Below are 16,419 nucleotides of genomic sequence, written 5' to 3'. Positions count from 1 at the left end.
GCGACGTGGACTGCTGCTGTCCCGTCCTCCTTTTCTGCCGGTATTTCAGCCTCCCAGCCACATGTCTGGGCAACTCCGGCCACCTCATCCCGCGCCTCGCCACGTTTTCCGCTGGGGTTTCCCCCCCACACCGGCGCTGTTCCACAGCCGGCCCCTCCAGGACTTTTTCCGGCCTACTCCATGCCGTCCAGTTCATCGGTATTTGCCCTCCCGCAAATCTCTTCCCCTAATCTCAGTAATTTGGTAACTATTACTCTTTCTTCTCCCGAAGATTATTTATTGTGGAAAACCCAAATTACTTGTTTATTACTTTCCCATAATCTGCTTGGTATGGTTGATGGTTCTGCTATTATTCCCCCTGCAACTGTTCTTGATGAACATGGTGTTTCTATTCCTAATAATCAGTTCTATGAATATTTGCGTGTGGATCAGCAAATAAAATCTTGGATTTTTGCCACACTTTCTAGGGATATTTTTGTAGATGTGCATGATTTATCTACTTCTGTGGAAATTTGGACTAGATTACAGACTAGATTTATGCATGCTAGTATGGCCAGATCAATGGAGTTAAAGGGCCATCTTACTCGTATTAAAAAGACTACTTCCTAGACCATGGATGGATATTTACGTGAGATTAAGGTGATTGCTGATTCCCTTGCTGCTATTCAGTGTCCTATGTCGAACCAGGATTTAGTGCAGTATACCCTTTTTGGTTTAGATCGTGATCCTGATTACGATCATATAGTTACTACTCTCCTGCATTATCCATTCCCCATTAGTTTTGATGATTTGCGTCACAAGTTACTACTGCATGAGCAAAGATTGATAAATTCTAAGGATGCATCTGATTCATCGTCCCATCATGCCTTACTTGCCGTTAAATCTACTGGTACTGGTTCAAGTTCCTCCTCCCATACTAATTCTGGAGGGAGAAATCGGGGAAGGAATAACAGAAACAGAGGTGGTACTAATAATCGTGGGGGCAACAATGCTCGGGGTAATAATGGTGGGAATGGAGGAAACAATAATAATCGTGGCTCTGGAGGAAACAACAACAATGGTAATCGGGGACGATCAAATGGTATAAGTAAATTTTCTAACTTGTCATCCTATAGTATGCCTTGCCTGGATTATATTACTAATAATTTGTCGTCTGCAGGGAGTAATTCATCAAATAGTAACAATGTTACCTCTACCCCTACTTCCGATACATGTGGTTTGTGTTGGTTCCCAGGTCATCAAGCTGCTTATTGTCCACAACGTTTCAATCATAACTTTGTTCCCTCCTCCTCAGAAAGTGTCACTCGAGCCTTAGCTGCACTGTCTGTTGGTGGTGAATCTAATGACTCAGTCTGGTACCCGGATTCGGGAGCTGCATCCCACATGACTCCTCAGGATGGTACGTTCTCTATTAAAACTCCTTATACTGGGTCTAGTTCTGTTGTAGTTGGTAATGGTACCTTACTCCCAATTAAAAGTACTGGACATTTAACTTTAAAAAACTGCAAGTCGTCCCCTCCGTTTATCATCTGTCTGTCATGTCCCTAATTTAAAACATAATTTATTATCAGTTAACAAGTTGTGTCATGAAAATGATTGTGTTGTGAGTTTTGATAAAAATTCTGTTTATGTTAAGGACCAGATAACGGGGGAAATTTTGCTTCAAGGAACCAGTAAGCAAGGTGTCTACCCTCTACAGCCCAGCATTGTCCCTCCTGAGCCTTATGTTTCTGCTTTCCTAGCCACTAAGGAGTTGAACGTGTGGCATGCTCGTCTGGGTCATACATCTTCTAGCATTATAGGAAAATTATGTTCAAATAAATACATCACATGTACCTCTAAGTTTCATGATGATTGTGTAGGATGTAAGTTAGGGAAAATACATCGTTTACCTTTTGATTCTGTTGAACATATTTCTCCTATCCATTATATAAAATTCATAGTGATCTTTGGCAATCTCCTGTTGTCAAATCAATTATTTCGCTATTATGTTGTGTTTGTTGATGATTTTTCACGCTATTCCTGGATTTATCCTTTACGTCGAAAATCGGAAGCTTATTCAAAATTCCTTATGTTTCAAAAGATGGTTGAAAATCTTTTTAATTGCAAAATTAAAATATTTCAAAGTGATGGAGGAAGGGAATTTGACAATTCTCCTCTTCTTCAACATTTTTCTGACAACGGCATTATTTTTCAAAAATCTTGTCCCCACACTCCAGCTCAAAACGGTGTTGCAGAACGCAAACATCGTCATATCATTGAAATGACTCGTACTATGATTATTCATTCTGACTTTCCTGCGGAATTTTGAGTTGATGCATCATATACTGCCACTTACACTATCAATAGATTACCCAGCTCGGTTTTAGGGGGTGTTTCACCTTTTGAAAAATTATTTCATCGTCCTCCTTCCTATCAATTTTTGAAAACATTTGGATGTGAATGCTTTCCTTTGTTCCTGAACTCTAAAAATCACAAACTGCAACCTAAATCTAAAACTTGTGTTTTTATTGGATATGCATTGGAATATAAAGGGTATCGATGTTTTGATCCTACTACCAAGAAAGTCTACACTAGTCGTCATGTTCTTTTTCATGAACATAAATTTCCGTATCGTGCTTTAATTGGCTCTGAGTCACCCGTGCCCTACACTTCACCCTTAGTCCTTACCTTTGACTGGAATTTGACAAATGTAGCTCCTGAGTCTTCCGCGTCCTCTGGCTCACCCGGTCCGGTGTGTCCCTCCCCTCCCCTCGCGTCGTCGGCTCGGGCTTCCCCCTTGCCTCTCGTGGCCTCGCCCAGCTCACCAGCTGCTGCCACGCCAGATCCCGCGCTGAGCGCTGCTGCCCACGCCAGTCAGCTCTCGGTTTCTGCCTCGCCCCAGTCTATGCGTAGCTCGCCTGCTGCCACGAGCAGCCCGCCACGCATGCCCGCGCCTGCCAGTGTCGAGGGACCAGCCGATGCTGGCCCTTCTCCCTCGTCCGTGTCTCCCACATCTCCTCTTAGTCCAGCGTTGCCTCGCACGCCCCCTAGTCTGGTGTCTCCCAATCCCTCCCCTTGTCCGTCTCCCACTGTGGTGAACCACCACCCCATGGTTACTCGTCTTAAAGATGGTGTGTCTAAGCCTCGTGTCTTAATGAATCTCAACACTGAAATTTTAGAGTCTGAACCTACTAATTTTAAACAAGCGTCTAAAGACTCACGTTGGCGTCAAGCTATGTTAGATGAATATAATGCTTTGATTAAAAACGACATGGGAGTTGGTACCTCGCAACTATGATAAGAATTTACTTGGTTGTAAGTGGTTTACAAGATTAAATACATTTCTGACGGATTCTGTTGAGCGGTTCAAAGCCAGACTTGTTGTTTTTGGCAATCATCAGCAGGGGTATTGATTACTTTGAACCTTTAGTCCTGTTGTTAAACCTACTACTGTTCGCTTGGTTCCTTACTATTGCAGTTTATCTTAAATGGTCTATTCGTCAGTTAGATGTCAAAAATGCATTTCTTCATGGTTTTCTTAATGAAGAGGTTATATGCGTCAACCTCCGGGTTTTATTCATCCCTCATTAAACCTACTCATATTTGTCGTCTCAGAAAGTCCATTTATGGGTTGAAACAGGCTCCTAGGGCCTGGTTCTCCCGGTTTAGCAACTTCCTTTTATCTATTGGTTTCAAGTGCAGCAGTTATGACACTTTTATGTTCACTCTCAAATATCGTGGTCATCTCATTATTCTTCTCTTATATGTTGATGACATTGTCCTTACTGGTAGTAGTCCTCCTCTTGTTGCCAAATTCATCTCTGTTCTTTCTTCTCAATTTGCTATGAAGGATTTAGGGGATCTTCATTATTTCTTAGGTGTACAGGTTGTGTGTACTCCCTCTGGTTTATTTTTATCTCAACATAAGTACGTTTCTGATTTACTTCGTAAATTCCATCTTCATACTGTTAAACCAGTTACCACTCCCGTTGTCTCTAGAGTAACATTGTCTCTGCTTGATGGAGAACTTCTTGCCGATCCACAGATTATCGTAGTATGGTTGGTGCATTGCAGTACTTAACTATGACTCGTCCTGATATTGCTTATGCTGTTAATATGGTGTCCAGTTTATGCATGCTCCTCGTACTACTCACCTTCATGCTGTGAAAAGAATTTTCAGATATCTGCAGGGCACTTTGGATTATGGGCTGTATTTATACAGCAGCAGCTCTCCTACTATTATTATTGCCTATTCTGATGCAGATTGGGCAGGATGTCCTGATACACGGCGTTCTACTACTGGCTATGCTGTTTTTCTTGGGAAGAATTTAATTTCCTGGCGTTCTAAAAAGCAACCTACTGTCTCCAAATCCTCCACTGAAGCTGAATATAGGGCAGTTGCCTACACAGCTGCAGAAACTATTTGGCTCAAGCAACTTCTTGCTGACATTGGCCATTTTCTCCGTCGTCCTGTGATTGTCTATTGCGACAATGTCTCTGCTACTTATCTCACTGCTAATCCAGTTCATCATGATCGTAGCAAACATATCGATGTTGACTATCACTTTGTTCGAGAAATGGTTGCCAAGGGAGGTCTTATTGTTCGACATGTTCCTACACAGTCTCAGGTTGCAGACATCTTTACTAAAGGCCTATCTACTGACTTATTTACTAAATATCGTACCAATCTATCCGTTGTTTCACCTCGTAAAGATTGAGGGGGTGTATTCGATAATATTATATGTAAAGGGATAATATTATATTGTAAAGGGTAGAAAGGTACTTTCATAATCATAGGTCTGTATTATAAACACTATATATATTGAATGCCAGATTAACCTACAACATGTTAACACAATTATTTCCAACACTTGTACAACTACCCTAAACAAAAATATACTTGTAAGTTGCAACATTATGTATCTATGTGATATTCTTGCAACACGAACCCATCTAACTCCTCAATTTCTGATCCGCTACCGCTTCTAAAAAAAGTAGCTAATATGGACACGACAATGTACTAAAAAGTTATTTGTCGAAAAAGAAGAATGCCAAATTGGAAAGCTCGAACGATGAGCATTGATTTACAGCTACTAATCACTTTTTCCTGATAGTGGATGGTTCCTGCCTCCGGGTCCCAGGCTCCCAGCAGCTACTCTACTTCCGCAAGATATTCTAGCTTCGTGCTGGAATTTTTTTTCCTTCTTTTTCCTTTGAGACGAAATTTTGGAGCTTAATAATCTTGCTAGATATTCACACTCACACAAAAATAAACAATTTTCGACTAAAATTCTTCATTCTCGCCCAAAGTCCAAAAGTCTAGAATCTTTAGCTTCTTTAAGAAGGATAATGATAATGGAATCGCTATAAAGTGGTCATGTAATTATATCAATGAAACGATGACTATGGAAATCTAATGTTACAAAAAAAAAACAAATAGATAAGGCGATTGCCAAACATTAACTCACATTCTCTCCGTTTCATTTTAATGGTTTATACTATTCACTAGTTTCACTTTGACCATTTACACTATTCATTAATTTCACTTTGACCATTATTTGTGGTTTATACACGGATGAAAATATAGTCATGTTGGATCTTGTTAGATTCATCCTAACATGTATTTTATTAATATGTACCTTCTATCATTTTTACAATACATAACTAAAAATATATGTTCTCAAAGTTTTGCATTGACATGGGTAAAAAATATAAGTATATAGATCAAAATGAAACGGAGGGAGTATATATAAGAATACACTTTTACCAGAAGAATATAATAAAAGCTGAATACAATATGAGTTGACAATAGCAGTAACTAACAGGAACAGTTAAAACGAATATAATAGGAAAATTCCCACAACAAAGCCATTGTAAATTTGTAATACTAAATTATCATCCCCTTCTCAATAATAGATGACCAACAGCAGCTTTCACCGTCCCATTATCGAACGTAAAATGTATAAAATCCTAAAACTCTAAGAGCACATTTAATGAATCATCCTATAAAATACATAAAAACAAGTGTAAACAGAAAAAGAGGTGCATGATAATAAATTAATAATGCGTCCAATAGCTAGGAACAACCCTCATTAGTGATTTAGTCACACTAGCTAATATGTACACGGCAATCCATATTTAATTGAATAAGAAAGGCACCAATTCATTTGATGCAGAGCTTGAAAGAGTATTGTTTTACAGCTGCTTTTCACTTTTTCATGATTGTTCAGGACTCTCGAGTCTCGGCCAGTCTCAGGTCCCAGCAGGCAGCAGCATATACTGTTTACTTTCCAAGATTATTGATGTTTCATTTTCAGGTTGTAAAGATATTGACGCTTGTTTTAATGGATGCTAGAGGACAAAAACAAACGTGAAGATTGAGGATAACTATGAACAATTTATCACTCAGCTTCCACCTCTCCTGAAGTTGTTACTGCTATTCTTTTTCAAAAAGTTTTGAAATTTTCTAGTTAGAAACGCTAGTTCTTCATCACTATCACTATCATCCGTTTCTACTTCAGTTTTTAAGGCCAACCCTTTATTCTTTGGTTCACTTGATTTAGAGTCTAAAACAAGTTCGTGAGTCATTAAGGAACCAATGAGTTGTTCTAGTGAGAGTTTTGTTAAATCCTTAGCCTCTTGAATAGCAGTTATTTTGGGAAGCCATTTATTAGTCAAACTTCTTAACACTTTTCTAACTAAATCTTCAGATGAATAGATTTTTCCTAAGGATCTTAGTTCATTAGTTATTAGTGTAAATCTGGTAAACATATCTTTAATAGATTCATCCTTATTCATTGTGAACAGTTCATATTGTTGGACTAGTAAATCTATCCTAGACTGTTTTACCTCGTTTGTACCTTCATGGGCCAATTCCAATGTGTCCCAAATTTCCTTAGCAGTGGTGCACGCAGAGATTCTTGAATATTCATCAGGTCCATTTCCAGATTGGAGAATACTCATAGCTTTGAAATTCTTTTCTGCCTTTCCGTAGTCAACAGAATTGTACTCATCTTCCTCCTTGTCGATCAGGTTTCCTTCATCATCTTTGTTTTGAATAGGAAAAGGTCCAGTCTTTATGATTCTCCAGCATTGAAAGTCAGAACCTTGAATGTAGATCCTCATCCTAGTCTTCCACCATCCATAGTCTTTCCCGTTGAAAATTGGACACTTGGAATACTTGTCGCGAAAGTCGTCTTGTGTGTTCATGGTTTCTATTCTCTAGATGTGAGTCTTACGAGAATAGCCTGCTCTGATACCACTTGTTGGAACCCAAGGGAACACTCAAGAAGGGGGGGTTGAATTGAGTGGTGAAAGCTAATCGTTTTTCGCAAAAATCCTTTCGTGGCTCAGTGCCTGGCACTGAGTCGAACTCTCGAAAATCGCTAATTTAAGTTTTTGTGAATAATAAACTTAAAAGATACTCAATTAGACACAAGATATAACGTGGTTCAATCTCACCTCTGAGATCTACGTCCACAAGAAACAAAAACTCTTTTATTTCTTTGAATCCTAAAATATCAAACTCTTGATACAATACGATTTCCCTCACTACTAACCCTAGTAATGACTCCCAACACTTTACTCTAAGTGTTGACACTCTCTATAATGTAAAAGTTACAAGAAAAGAACGATCTTTAATGATGTGCTTCTTAGTCAAGCAAATAGAGGACAATTACAATTGTGAAATAGTAACTTAAACCTAACTAGCTCAGTGCTATGCTCAGTGCCGGAGGAAATAGTGTTCAGCTTTTAATAGACTCGATTTTTCTCTCTGAAAACGTGAGATTTAAAAGTGAATTCTGATTCCTTTTATAAGACTTGTTTAGGACGAAAATCACTTAAAAATATTTTTATCTTTTAATCCTTGATTTAAGGGATAAAACTTTTTTTTTTTTTATCTTTATCTTTTAAACTAAAAAAGATAAGTTTTCCACATAGATTTTCTTTTTCAACTCAAAGTCTGTTTATATCTAAAAAGTATTTTTCCAAATCCTTTTAGAAAATCTGAAAACATGTTTTAATAAAATTCTGTTTTATAAAAATCTTTTTATTTAAAAACACAGTTTTTATCAAAATCTTTTAGAAACTCGGTTTTACAAAATCTTTTTCTAAAAACTCGTTTTCCTTAATCCCTTTTTATTTCAGATTTCGAAAATCTATTTCCTCTCATATAGAAATATAATTTTAATATAATTATTTACTTTCTTAACTCTAAGAAAATAATACTATACTAACTTTATATTTCTATATTTAGCACATAGCATATTACTAAGCATATTACATTGTAATCTAAAGTTACTATTCTAAGAAATTATAAACTAGAACTTCATTCTTGATTCTTCTTTTCTTCAAAGTCTTCGTTTATCAATTTCTTTCTTCATGCATCTGTTGCAACTATTACATACTTTCATGCTATAACATATTATATTAATTTTCATCATCAAAACATAACATGAGCATAAAACATAACATGTACATGCACAACAAATTTCCCCTTTTTGATGATGACAAACCATGAATATAATATTGTTAAATAAACACTTGTTCCCCCTTAAAGTATGCATATTGACTTTTGTTCCCCCTCAAACAATGCATGGATTGAATATTCACCCTTTTTGAAACCTATCCGTACATCAGACTAATAGCATTCAATTATTCACTTGTCCCCACATGCTCTTTTATATTCAATTCACATTATCTCAACCTAGGATATCATCAAGATTCTAGTCAATATTATATGCTTTCTTTTCCCCCTTTTGTCATTCTCAAAAAGTAGCAAAAAGACAAAAAACATGCACATAGTCAGAATATAGCCAAACTAATCCAATAGCTCAACCAAGTGAGCTAGTGATGCTGGTGCCACAACTAAACACCAATTCACAATCAACAGAAAGTTCCAAAGAAAATATCCAAAAGTATCAAAACATTTTAAGCAAAAACTACAAGTTTATCCAAAAAACTACAAGTCATCGTCAAAAGTACGTAGTGGACTAGGATAAAAGAAGGTGGTTAGGGTTTGGACATAAGCTGGCGGTGACGTTGAGCAGCAAGAGTGTCACTGGCACGTTGTCTGGCCAAGAGCTGCTGCATCTGTTTCTGCATGTCTCTCATATACTCCATCATCTTCAAACAACCAGCACACGCCTCTTTTGGTGTAAAACCCCTAAAATCCTTCTTCAATAACTCTCCTTTGAGCACACACAAATCCATACGGCTCAAAACACTATCACACATAACATCCACACAAGCAACTCCCTTAGAGGTGGGTGTCAAAACATCAAAAGCATGAAAAACTTTAGTGAGCCACAACCCATAAGGAAAATAGAGCGAGCTGAGGGATAAGTTGCGCATATGATGGAACATCAAGTGAGGAAGGCTAATAAGGTTTCCATGAATTAACAACCAAAGCAGCACCTAATCCATAATCAAACATTCACCCCTATTCTCAACCCTAGGTAAGATCAACTTTGTAATAAGGTTGCGAAGCAATTTGTGGGGGGCCGAAAGTAAGGAAGACGAAAAAATCTGGGCTTGGGGCAAGGGTTGATCCGACAGAGTACGACTGATAGTTGCATTATCAACACCAAAAACATACGGCCAAGTCTGATAGGGTAGTTCCAAAAATCCAGCAGATGGAACCTCTAATAGTTGACCCAATTCTTGAACAAAAAGTGTAATCATAACATCATTCACAGTAGAGGACAACACCAAAGATTCAGAAATCACCAAATTACTGTAAAACTGTCGAGCCTCATCCTCATAAACAACATCATTATAGTTTAATAACTTTAACCACCCTTGATTCTCCAAAGATTCTTTCAAAAATTTAAATTCAGCCGTAGAAATCCAGTCATCCTCATAAACCCTACCGGAAAGCACTTTGACGAGTTTGAGAGACTTGGAACGAGGCTTACCCGTGGTGTCGGCGGTTTTTCACTTCCGAGGTTGTGAGGTGGAAGGCGGTGTAGCAGCGGAACTCGACGGAACCGAATATTGTGACCAGCGAGGAGGAGGAGGGTTTGACTTTGGCACGGAGTGTGTGGCAGATCTGGTGGTAGGTTTTCGGACAAAGGGCTTTGTGGCTGGAGGTTTGGAAGCAAAAGTTTTGAAACGACGTTGAGAGTAGGTTGGGTGAAGACGGTGGTGGGGTCGGCTGTGGAGGTGGTGGAGGAGGTGACGGAGGGGGTGAAGGTTGTGGTGGAGGTGACGTCGGGGGTGTCGAAATTCTTGGAGGTGATGATGGGGGTGTGGGGGTCGGTGAGGGGGTAGGTGGAGTGTCGGTTTTCTTGAGGAACCGCCGCCTAGCAACCATTTTTCTTCCTATGGTTGAACACTTGAGAGAGAGAGAGAAGATGGAAGGAGGTAGGGTTTGAAAAGTGGAAAAGGGGGGGACCGGTTATTTTGAGGAGTGTGGGGTTAATGTGTTTGGGTGTAGGTTGGAGTCCACTTGTCTTCTATTTTGAGTGCCTTGCATTATTTTCTTAAAAAAATTTTGAAAAACAATTTTGGAAATCATTTTAGTTTTATTAAAGTAACATCAATGGAGATTTTCGAAAATTGGGATACTTTAGTTGAAAATTTTCATGGAATTTTTCTGAAGCAACTTAGGTGTCAGTTATAAGGACAACATCAATAGCCTTTTCAGGAGTCTTGAATTAAATCAAACATCTGACTTAGTGTAGGTATAATCTTTTGAACTCTTAAGTTTGCAAAGGGATCAAATAAACACATAGATCAACTAGGCACTAGAAATCAACCCCAAGGCTAATCTAAGTTTTTCAAATCTTTCACGAGCAAGTGGTTTAGTGAAAATATCAGCTATTTGGTCTTCAGTACAAATAAATTCAAGGGCTATATTACCTTTTTCTACATGATCACGTAAAAAATGATATCTTATTTCTATATGCTTTGTACGTGAATGCTGAACAGGATTTTTAGAGATATTTATGGCACTTGTATTATCACACATAATGGGCACATTATCAATCAAAACACCAAAATCTCTAAGTTGTTGTCTTACCCATAATACCTGTGCACAACAAGATGCGGCTGCAACATATTCAGCTTCTGCAGTGGAAAGAGCCACGAAATTTGCTTTTTGGAAGCCCATGAGATTAAGCAAGGACCTAAAAGGTGGCTGTTCCAGAGGTACTTTTTCTATCTACTAAAAATCCTGCATAATCTGCGTCAGAAAAACCAATCAAGTCAAAGTTGCCTCCTTTAGGATACCATAGATATAAGTTATTAGTGCCTCTTAAGTATCTAAGGATTCGTTTGACAGCTTTGAAGTGAGACTCCTTTGGACATGATTGAAATCTGGCGCAGAGACATACACTGTGAAGAATATCTGGTCGACTGGAAGTTAAATAGAGAAGAGAACCTATCATACCTCGGTAGATTGTTTCATCTACTTTCTTACCATTTTCGTCCAGATCTAACTTAAGTGCAGTAGGTACAGGTGTAGGATAAGTCTTTGAATCTTCCATACCATACTTCTTCAATAGTTCCTTCACATATTTCTGTTGATGTATCATGATGCCATTATCCAGTTGCTTGATTTGTAAACCTAGGAAGAAACTTAATTCTCCCATCATAGACATTTCAAATTCACTTTTCATTAGTTAGCAAAATAATGACATAATAATTCTGTAGTTGCTCCAAAAATAATATCAACATAAATTTGAACAACTAGCAATTCTTCCCCCTTACTTTTCAGAAACAATGTCCTATCTACTGAACCTCGTTTAAAGCCATTTTCCATTAAAAAGATAGATAGGCGTTCATACCAAGCTCTAGGAGCTTGCTTTAAACCATAAAGTGCCTTATCTAGTTTATAAACATGTTTAGGAAAATTTTGATCAATAAAGCCAGGAGGTTGTTCAACATACACTGTTTCTTTTAAGTACCCGTTTAAGAATGCAGTTTTGACATCCATTTGAAAAAGTTTAATATTTTTAAAAGCTGCAAAGGATATCAAAATTCGAATAGCTTCTAAACGGGCTACAGGGGCAAAGTCTCATCATAATCAATTCCCTCTTGTTGGTTAAGCCTTGGCACACTAGTCTGGCTTTATTTCGAACAATCATCCCACTATCATCACAGTTTGTTTCTAAAAACCCATTTTGTTCCAATTACTGATTGATGAGTGGGACGAGGTTCTAGATGCCAAACTTCGTTTTTTTGAATTGATTAACTCATCCTGCATAGCCAAAATCCAATCAGGGTCAGTCAATGCAATTTTATAATTAGAGGTTCAATTTCAGATATAAAAGCATTGAAAGCACAAAAGTTATGAAGAGATGAACGAGTTTGGACTCCCTTTGATATGTCTGTGAGTATTAGGTCAGTAGGATGTGATCCTTGGTGTTTCCACTTCTTCGGAGTGAAAATTTCGTTCTGTGGCTCAGTGCCATGCTCTGAGCGTTCACTGTTGTTTTCGCTTTCTTCAGCTTCTGTTGGTTCTGCTGACACTTCTTCTTCGACAGTTTCAGTTACCTCTTCTGCATCTTTTTCATTCTCGTCGCAGTTGTTGATTTGTTCTTCAGACTGTGCCATGCTCTGAGCCTCAGAACTTGTTTCAGGTTGATTCTCATCATGCTGTTTGTCTCGTGACTCTCTAATCAGTCCAATAGAGAAGTCTTCGTCATCATCTACCTGCACATCTTGTAAGCTTTTATCAGATTCATCAAATATGACATGGACACTCTCCTCCATACGCATTGTTCTTTTGTTGTATACTTTATATGCTTTGCTATGAGGAGAGTAACCAATGAACACTGCTTCATCACTTCTTGGATCAAACTTACCCAAATTATCCTTGCCATTGTTGTGAACATAACAAGTACATCCAAAACATCTTAAGTGAGAGATATTTGGTTTCCTACCTTTGACTGAGTTCATATGGAGTTTTATTCAAGATGGATCGTACTTTAGTTCTGTTATATATATAGCATGCAGTACTTACTGCCTCGGCCCAAAATTTCTAGGTAAGCCACTTTGTACAAGCATGGTTCGAGACATGTCTTCTAAAGTACGATTCATCCTTTCTACAACTCCATTCTGTTGTGGTGTTCTTGGTGCAAGAAATTATGATCAATTCCATTGTCATTGCAGAATTTTTCGAAATCTGTATTTTCAAACTCAGTGCCATGATCAGTACGGACAGACAGCAATTTACAATTTGTTTGATTTTGAACTTTTCGAATAGAACAAGAAAAACATCAAATGTTTCATCTTTCCCACCAATGAATAATGTCCAAACAAATCTAGAGAAATCATCAACAAGTACCAACACATATTTGCTACCACCTCTACTCCTTACACGCATTGGGCCACAAAGATCCATGTGAATTAGTTCCAAGGGTTTAGAGGTGCTAACAAATGTCTTTGACTTAAAAGATGATCGAACATGTTTGCATCTAGCACATGCATTACAAATTGTTTCCCAATCAAAGTTTATGGATGGTAAACCATCTACTAAATCCATTTTTCTCAATTTGTTAAGCAGTCTAGAGCTAACATGTCCAAGTCTTTTATGCCAAAGTAGTGGATTATCTTGTAGGGCACTCATGCATGAAATTTTCTCATTAGGTAAGGTATCTAGACAGATTATATAGACATTGTTTAATCTTTTACCTTCCAAAATTACTTCCCTAGTTTTCATATTCAAGATTTGGCACAAATTTGCCTGAAATTCAACAACATTACCTTTATCACACAGTTGTGATATACTTAACAAGTTGTGTTTCAGTCCATTTACCAACATAACATTCTCGATGGAGTGTGTTAGAGACTTGCCGACATTGCCTATTCCAATGATCTCTCCCTTTTTGTTTCGCCAAATGTAACACACCCTCCATTGTGGGCTACTAGTGAGAGGAATTGTGTTTTGTCACCAGTCATATGTCTTGAGCAACCACTGTCGAGATACCATAGGTTGCTTCCTCTCACGTTTACCTGCACAAGAATCACTTGTTAGTTTTAGGAACCCATACTTGTTTGGGTCCCTTTTTCTTACGTTGAGCATCTAGAATGTCTTTTCTAACCCAGATTTGAGTGACATGTTTAATTTCTTTGCAATTCGATTTTTCTTTTTGTTACAGTCCTCAATTAGGTCCATTATTTCCACAAAAATTGCAAATAAATATTCAGGAAGGCCAACATATTTTCTTTTCGAAAGTCTCTTTCGAAGGGTCTGGCACTGAGCCTGGCACTGAGTCGCTGGTCAGAATACCTAATCCTGTTTTGTTCGATGTTGTTTGTGGTGCAAGTTAGGTAATTTAGAGCATTCTTCCCATTGGTCCATTTTTCGTGCATCTTTCGAGCAATAGAAAGTTGTGATTCCAAATATTCAACTGAGGTTTCAAATCACTACTTCTTTTTCGGGAAATCTCTAAGTCCTTTTTAACCTTATCCAGTTCTTCTCTTATTTTTCATCACTAGGTAGCGTAGTGGGACAATTTAGATTCGTGTTGTCTTGATTTTAAGTTCATTCAACTCGTGATTTAAATTTTCAATTTGTTCCTCAAGACTAGACTTTTCAGCTTGGAACTCAGTGACTGGCACTGAGTTTTTACGAGATTATCAACTAGAGTCTTTTCTTGTTTTAGTGTGTTTATCTCTAAGTCTTTCTCGTCAATCCTTTTTATAGAGTTTTGTTTTCTTTAGAATTCCTTATATTCTGTTTCTAATCCAATTTTTAGCCTGGTCAAATTTTTTATTTCCTTTTTCATGTTATCAAAATTATCATTCATGTTTTGACAATCATCAATTACGTTTTCAAGCAATATGACAAGCTTACTTTTGGAAAGAAGATGAATTGAAGGTTTTAAAGAAGTTAGACTTACCTACTGTCTTCTTCCTCTTCAAGAGGTTCGAACTTTTGCCATCAAGCATAGATGTGAGTCGTCAGGCTCAGTGCCGTCTTCAGAGTTGTCTGTACAGCATTCAGACATAATTTTGCTTCGTGGCTCTGAGCTGGCACTGATCTCGTCAGAATCCGAGTCTCCCCAGACTGCTGCGATCATGGCTTTCTTGTACTCCTTCTTAGACTGCTCCGTTTTTCTCTAGGCTTTTCTTCATCCCACAGAGGGATTCTTTAATCCTGTGATCATACTCACCACACTTGAAACAACCAGAGTTAGTAGCACTTTTCTTAGGGTTAAAGTAGTGCCTTTACCTTTGGAGTTTCCACCTCTCCTGAAGTTGTTACTATTCTTTTTCAAAAGTTTTGAAATTTCTAGTTAGAAAGGCTAGTTCTTCATCACTATCACTATCATCCGTTTCTACTTCAGTTTTTAAGGCCAACCCTTTATTCTTTGGTTCACTTGATTTAGAGTCTAAAACAAGTTCGTGAGTCATTAAGGAACCAATGAGTTGTTCTAGTGAGAGTTTTGTAAATCCTTAGCCTCTTGAATAGCAGTTATTTTGGGAAGCCATTTATTAGTCAAACTTCTTAACACTTTTCTAACTAAATCTTCAGAAGAATAGATTTTTCCTAAAGATCTTAGTTCATTAGTTATTAGTGTAAATCTGGTAAACATATCTTTAATAGATTCATCCTTATTCATTGTGAACAGTTCATATTGTTGGACTAGTAAATCTATCCTAGACTGTTTTACCTCGTTTGTACCTTCATGGGCCAATTCCAATGTGTCCCAAATTTCCTTAGCAGTGGTGCATGCAGAGATTCTTGAATATTCATCAGGTCCAATTCCAGATTGGAGAATACTCATAGCTTTGAAATTCTTTTCTGCCTTTCCGTAGTCAACAGAATTGTACTCATCTTCCTCCTTGTCGATCAGGTTTCCTTCATCATCTTTGTTTTGAATAGGAAAGGTCCAGTCTTTATGATTCTCCAGCATTGAAAGTCAGAACCTTGAATGTAGATATCCTAGTCTTCCACCATCCATAGTCTTTCCCGTTGAAAATTGGACACTTGGAATACTTGTCGCGAAAGTCGTCTTGTGTGTTCATGGTTTCTATTCTCTAGATGTGAGTCTTACGAGAATAGCCTGCTCTGATACCACTTGTTGGAACCAAGGGAACACTCAAGAAGGGGGGGTTGAATTGAGTGGTGAAATCTAATCGTTTTTCGCAAAAATCCTTTCGTGGCTCAGTGCCTGGCACTGAGTCGAACTCTCGAAAATCGCTAATTTAGTTTGTGAATAATAAACTTAAAAGATATAATTGACACAAGATATAACGGTTCAATCTCACCTCTGAGATCTACGTCCACAAGAAACAAAAACTCTTTTATTTCTTTGAATCCTAAAATATCAAACTCTTGATACAATACGATTCCCCTCACTACTAACCCTAGTAATGACTCCCAACACTTAACTCTAAGTGTTGACACTCTCTATATATGTAAAAGTTACAAGAAAAGAACGATCCTTAATGATGTGCTTCTTAGTCAAGCAAATAGAGGACAAT

General features: G+C 37.8%; 1 protein-coding gene across 1 annotated transcript; it reads left to right on the top strand.

Moving 5' to 3' along the window:
• Window positions 1-324: 324 nt before the first annotated feature.
• LOC130591941 (uncharacterized) lies at window positions 325-1,748 on the top strand. Its single transcript, XM_057395941.1, has 2 exons — window positions 325-1,399; window positions 1,637-1,748. The coding sequence occupies exons 1-2, from the start codon at window positions 613-615 to the stop codon at window positions 1,675-1,677; spliced, it is 828 nt and encodes a 275-aa protein (XP_057251924.1). The 5' UTR covers window positions 325-612; the 3' UTR covers window positions 1,678-1,748.
• Window positions 1,749-16,419: the final 14,671 nt, after the last annotated feature.

Source organism: Beta vulgaris, chromosome 6 (genome assembly GCF_026745355.1).
Source record: "Beta vulgaris subsp. vulgaris cultivar EL10 chromosome 6, EL10.2, whole genome shotgun sequence".
NCBI classification, from domain to species: domain Eukaryota; kingdom Viridiplantae; phylum Streptophyta; class Magnoliopsida; order Caryophyllales; family Amaranthaceae; genus Beta; species Beta vulgaris.
The sequence above is the reverse complement of the archived record's forward strand: the minus strand, read 5'-3'. Positions and strand labels throughout refer to the sequence as shown.

Excerpts from the sequence above, each read along its gene's own strand:
- LOC130591941 (XM_057395941.1), top strand. The coding sequence starts at position 613 with ATGGATGGATATTTACGTGAGATTAAGGTGATTGCTGATTCCCTTGCT. Across the intron at positions 1,400-1,636 it reads CCACATGACTCCTCAGGATG|GACCAGATAACGGGGGAAAT; the intron begins GTACGTTCTCTA and ends GTTTATGTTAAG.